This window comes from Pollachius pollachius, assembly GCF_949987615.1.
Source record: "Pollachius pollachius genome assembly, chromosome: 18".
In the NCBI taxonomy this organism is placed as follows: domain Eukaryota; kingdom Metazoa; phylum Chordata; class Actinopteri; order Gadiformes; family Gadidae; genus Pollachius; species Pollachius pollachius.
Window position 1 is genome coordinate 14234353 of NC_136951.1, and position 6343 is coordinate 14240695.

General features: G+C 46.8%; 1 protein-coding gene across 2 annotated transcripts in view; it reads left to right on the forward strand.

Annotated features, from left to right (window-relative positions):
• Positions 1-4684, forward strand: part of LOC307089159 (copine-8) — a 62446-nt gene extending 57762 nt beyond the window's left edge. For both annotated transcript variants that reach the window (XM_079755289.1, XM_079755290.1), the window contains one exon: positions 1127-4684. In XM_079755289.1, the coding sequence (XP_079611415.1) occupies positions 1127-1315 (189 nt within the window). In that variant the 3' untranslated portion in view covers positions 1316-4684. The remainder of the gene's footprint in view (positions 1-1126) is intronic.
• Positions 4685-6343: the final 1659 nt, after the last annotated feature.

Genomic DNA, 6343 nt, shown 5'->3' on the forward strand with positions numbered 1-6343 from the left:
TAAAGAACGCACAAAATAGTTCCAAAGTGTTATTGTGTGTGTGTGTGTGTGTGTGTCGAGTCCAGACCAGTTGATCAAGGGAATTAATCAATAAGGATTTCTGACTCCTCCCTCTTCCCCTCTCTATATTTGTCTCTCAACTATCAAAGGCATTTGTTGGAATGCAAATATATAGCCAAAGCACAAAAGTTAATACTTCTCTCTTTCTCACTCTCTCTCCCCCCTTCATTGCCTCTCTCCCCCTCTCTGTCTATATATGTCCCTCCCTCCCTATGTCTCTCCCTTGCTCTATCTCCCCCTCCCCACTACTCTCCCTTTCTCTCTCCTCTACCTCCCTCTTCCCCCTTCTCTCTCCCTCAACTTCTCTCTCCCTCCTCTTCTCTCCCCCTCCCCCCTACTCTCCCTCTCTCCTCTCCCTCCTCTTCTCTCTCCCCCTCCCCCCTACTCTCCCTTTATCTCTCCCCTACCTCCCTCTCCCCCCCTTCTCTCTCCCTCTCTCTCTCCTCCCCCCCTTCTCTCTCCCCCTCCCCTCTACTCTCCCTCTCTCTCCTCTCCCTCCCCCCCTTCTCTCTCCCCCCTACTCTCCGTCTCTCTCTCCCCCCCTTCTCTCCCCCTCCCCCCTACTCTCCCTCTCTCCTCTCTCTCCATCTTCTTCTCTCTCCCCCTCCCCCCTACTCTCCCTCTCTCTCCTCTCCCTCCCCCCTTCTCTCTCCCCCTCCCCCTACTCTCCTCTCTCTCTCCTCTCCCTCCCCCCCTTCTCTCCCCCTCCCCCCTACTCTCCTCTCTCTCCCTCCTATTCTCTCCCCCTCCCCCCTACTCTCCCTCTCTCTCTCCTCTCCCTCCCCCCCCTTCTCTCTCCCCCTCCCCCTACTCTCCCTCTCTCTCTCCTCTCCCCCCTCTTCTCTCTCCCCCTCCCCCCTACTCTCCCCCCCCTCTCTCCCCCTCCTCTTCTCTCTCCCCCTCCCCCCTCCTCTCCCTCTTCCTCTCTCTCTCTCCCTCCCCCCTCCTCTCCCTCTCCCCCTCCCCCCTACTCTTCCTCTCTCTCTCTCTCTCTCCCTCTCTCCCTCCCCCCTCCTCTCCCTCTCTCCCTCCCCCTACTCTCCCCCTCCCCTTCTCCCCCCTCCAGTTCGTGCCGTTCCGGGACTACGTCGACCGGACTGGGAACCACATCCTGTCTATGGCCCGTCTGGCCAAAGACGTGCTGGCCGAGATCCCCGACCAGTTCCTGTCCTACATGCGGACGCGGGGGGTCAAACCCTCACCCGCCCCGCCGCCCTACACCCCCCCAGCCCAGCCCGTGCACACCCAGATCTGACCCCCCCCCCCCCGGAGGAATCGGGCCACGTGGATGCGGTTGCTGTGGTGACCACAGTGGGGAGGGGCGAAATAGGCCGACTCCGAAAAAATGTACTTCCATATATTCCTCCCCCCTCCCCCCCCATGCGCCAATCTGGAGGACAACGTGTGTGTGTGTTTGTGTGTGTGTGTGTGTGTGTGTGTGTGTGTGTGTGTGTGTGTGGGGGGGGGGGATAAACTGGGGAGCGCGTGTTAACTTCCACCGTCGGTTGTATCTGAGAGGAAAACTCCAGACTCAGCATCAACAGTTCCGGACCCCCCACTTCCTCCCCGGTAACCACGGAAACCGTGGGAACGGAGCTTCTCCAGACAAAGAATTTAATCCTGTAAATAACTGGACGAATGGGATCTCTCTGTCTCTCTCTCTCTCTCTCTCTCTCTCTCTCTCTCTCTCTCTCTCTCTCAGTGTTTACAGTACACAGTCAGGAGAGATTTTAAATCTTGCCACTGTCTACTTTTTATATCAGCGTAATTCAGTATTAAAGTCTCTCTCTCTTCCTCTCCCCCCCCCCTCTCTCTCTTCCTCTCCCCCCCCCCTCTCTCTCTCTCTCTCAGCAGTGCAGGTGTTGGTAGCCCTACTGTACTGTACTGTACTGTACTGTACTGTACTGTACTGTAGTACATGTATTTGCATGGGTGTAGCCTGGTCAAGTGCATGCATAGTGGTCCTGCACTAAATTTGTATGTTTGTCTGTCTAACTCTTGTCTGTCTGTCCAAATGTTTGACTCTGTCTGTCTGACTCTGTCAGTCTGTCTGTTGGTCAGTCCAACAGTCTATCTGTCAGTCCAACTGTCTGTCTGTGTGTCTGTACTGTACTGTTCTCAGGCATAGGGGTCATGACCCTAATTTTTCTTCCGGACGAAGAATTACTACCCTTACCTTTTCTCTCTCTCTCTCACTCTCACTCTCACTGTTTCTGTCTCTCTCTCTCTCTCTCCCTCTCTCTCGCTCTCTCTCTCTCCAAACTGCCTTGGCAATAGATGTCTCTCGCCCAGGGTGTCTCCCTGTTCTGTAGCTGCTCTCAAACAATGAGTGTTTGAGGGGGAAAAAAAGCCCAGCAACAAAAAACGCAAAGAAAACCCATTCTCCCCTTTCTACCGTTCTACCGTCCCCCCCGCCCCGACGACTTTTATGCACTGGTTTGGTCTGGTTTGCACGAGGGCCAATCAGTGTGAGGGAAGATCTGTTCAGCCACAGCCAGCCATCGGTAGCTATTTGCTTTTATATCTGTGAAAACATTTTATTGTTGTTTGTTTTTTTCCAAACTAACGGTAAGAAAGCAGAAGCCGCTATGCTAACTGTAGGGGTGCACAGGTGACCCGTCTCTACTAGCCTTAGCACCTGTTGGATTGGAGCAGGGTGTCTTCGCTCCGCCCCCCCCCGTGGCACACGGCCTGACATCAGAAGAGAAGGTCCCAGAGGACACAGCCGGGGCGTTTGGTAAATAACTTTTCTCACAAAAAAAAATCAAAAAGGCCCACTACGTCAGCTATCAGTGGGCGTGGCCTGTTCAATTAAGATCTGTTGCCGTGGCCTGATCAATTAAGATTTGTTGCCGTGGCCTGTTCAATTAAGATCTCTGGGCGTGGCCTGTTCAATTAAGATCTGTGGCCGTTGCCTGTTCAGTTAAGATATGTGGGGGTGGCCTGTTCAATAAAGATATGTTGGCGTGGCCTATTCAATTAAGATATGTGGCGTGGTCTGTTAAATTAAGATCTGTGGGCGTGGCCTGTCCAATTAAGTGTTAATTATATTGACCTTTGGCTTTAATCTTGTTTTTTGGCTTTAGTTTACTCAACCCCCCCCCCCCCCAGCTGGGCGTCGACCCTGACCCCCACCAGCCTGCCCCTCTTTCCCCCCCTGAACCCGTCCCCCCTACCAGCTCAGTCAGGTGTTTCTTCAAGTGCAGAGGATTGGATACTTGGTTAATCACAAATACTGGGATGTCTGTTTACACACATGAGGAATCTTCAATGGACAATTTGGAGGGAAAAAAAAGGATTTGTCAAAAACATAAATTTCCATAAGGATGTCATCGTGATTAATATTTGATTATCTTCCACTTTTAGTTGCCAAAACTCTTGCCATTTGTAAAAAAAAATATTAGATTTCAAACAATGTTATAATATTGCTTCATCGTTCTCCTCTTTGTAAAACTGGTCACTAAGGTGAAACTGTTGAAACTTGTTTTTCCCCAACTGCGTCATTGGCTGCACACTAATGGACTGCCTGTTGATTGGAGAACCCTTCGTTATCCTCTGTTGATATATGAAGTTACCCAAGATGAGCTCACAACGACATTCCCACAGCTAGAGCATTGTAGACACTTTGTACGGTATTGTATTCCTTACATTGTGATAATAATGAGAAGTATTTTACAATTTTTATTATTTCATTTATTTTATTTTGTTTTCAAAAAGGTGTCAATGAGGAAACTATACGTGCCAATACTGGGACCAAAATGTGTCGAACACACTAGTGAGTTAATGAAGCTATTTACGAAGGAGATATCTAACAGGCAATGATATCCAACAGGTAACGGTCTCTCTCATGAAGACATGAGAGCCAACACATCTCTTCCCATGCTTATTTGATGAATTCATCAATCACTTAATTCTTTATTCACAAGATTGTCTTTAATATAAGGATTAGGGTGTGTGTGTATTTTCTACGTGTGTCTGTGATATGTAGCACTTTGTGTGCGTACATGTGAGTGTGTACATGTGGGTATGTACATGTGTATGCATCTGCGTGTGAGTGTATATGTGTGTGTGCATGTGAGTGTGTGTGAGTGTGCATGCGTGCATGTGTTTGTGTGTGTGCGCGAGGGCCTTTTCTACGGGTGTTTAATCGGACCGTGTGCGTTTATCGGACACATGCGATCTATGTTTACTGAGGCGATCGGAATCCTATATTGTACGCGCATCATAACTTTTCTAGCGTGCACTCTGTTTGCATGTAACTTTTACATGGGATGCGCACGTTTGGCTTGTGTTTTGAAGTATATACAAATGATCTGTACAAAATGGCCTTAAATCTTTCACGGAGTTTCTTTGAATTGTGCGATGCCTTCTTCTGATTAATGGATTGTTCGAGGATTTAAATCGGGAATCTATTTTGTGTCTGTGTTTTTATTGCTTTGGAGTGTTCTTTTTTATTTGCACAAGACATTTATTGACAGAAAACTATCTTGTACTTTTTGATGGCGTGGTTCATCGGAAAACGCATGACTAATGTATACTGATTGTCTGTTAATCCGTATATAATAGATGACTATTTCTGTATTAAATTATACATTTTTCCAATAAATATTCTTACTAAACACAAGCTGCCTCTAAGAAACTGACTTTACATATAATTTAACATTGTATGAATCTCATCCTGTAATTGATGTACAGATAAACGTTTTAGAGCTATTTGTAGAAGTTATCATAGCTAGGAAAAATATTAAAAATAATATATTAGAAAAAACTTATTAGCAGAGAATATAAAAGTCATAATTTTCGAATTTAATGTGAACAAAAATGTCATTACACCCCTAGGCCTTCACATTGTTTAATATTCTTATATTCAGAAATCGATTATTACAACTAGCCTAATGTGCAAGTAACTTTCCACTTCTATCATTGGAATAAAACGAGTGTGTCTCGCTGATCTCAGTCCCAGCTGACAGAAGGGCTAACAACACGTTAGCTCTTGGTGCTAACAAGACGTTAGCTCTTGGTGCTAACAAACCGTCCAGCAGCACTGTAGCGCGATGCCGCGACCGTTTGGCAAAACGCGGCTGACTTTCAGTGTTTTCTCACTACTCATCTCCCTCTTTTAAGGAACTGTCTCGAGTCCTCCCACTCATTCCATGCACTGACAGATGGACGTTTCTAATTCCATAACTGAACTAAGGAATCTGGAAAGCTGGTAAAATGATCATCAGATATGTTGGCTTCATTTGATTTGATTCAGCTGTTTGTTCGTATATTAATGGAAGTTGAATTATATAGTGAATCCAGAAATGTGCATTAAAACCAATGTAGCCTTACGTTCTTCTGGGAACTTCGTAAAAAATAAACTAAATACTTAAAGAGTTTCACCTGCAGTCTTATATATGTCCTTAATTTGGAGTGTTTTTGGCAAGCTCCTTAGATACAGAACCTTTCTACTGAAGGGTTGGGAACAAAAAGCCTGTAATTTGCATTCAAAATGTCAACTCCCACTTACCTCTAAATCTCCCCTTTTCACCTCCTGAAGTGAACATCTCTCTCTCTCTCTCTCTCTCTCTCTCTCTCTCTCTCTCTCTCTCTCTCTCTCTCCCATATCTTCTGTTTGCCATAATGGTCCGGTATTCTGCGTTGAACACTAAAAAGGTTGCCTCACAACAACACAGTCATTGCAGGTTCACCTGACACACGGAAAGGGACTTAGTTTTGGGGTTAGGAGTGGAACCGTTTAGTCGTTCATTTTGTGTTCATTCGTTTGTCACCGGAGTGTTCGCCGTTTGAGAAACAACGGGTTAAGGCGGTCAAACGGTCTGACTCAGACCGGCTGAGGAGGCTTCAACCAGCCCTCATCCACACACACCCAGAGCCGTCCTCCACAAACACTCCACACCACGAGCGGGATCAACTGGAGAGATGTTGACCCCATCAGGTCAGCTCACCATGAGAGCCTTACTTGTATGTTCATGTAAAAAGACCAGTGTTCATTTGTTTGTACCTGACATGTTTCGACTACTTCCTGCAGGAAACATCTCAGGTACAAACAAATGAACACTGGTCTGTTTACATGAACATACAAGTTAATATATCAAGTTAGACTTAATGAACTTTTTTTGAGTTATCTCAACACCGCCCCCTCTGTGCTTAGGGAGGCTCCACTCAGATCTACACTGCTACATCAGCCAACCAGCCCACAGACCAGTACACTAGACTGGGATAACTGGTATGTATGACTTGTCTATCATACATCCGGGTGGACACGCCAGCGTATGCA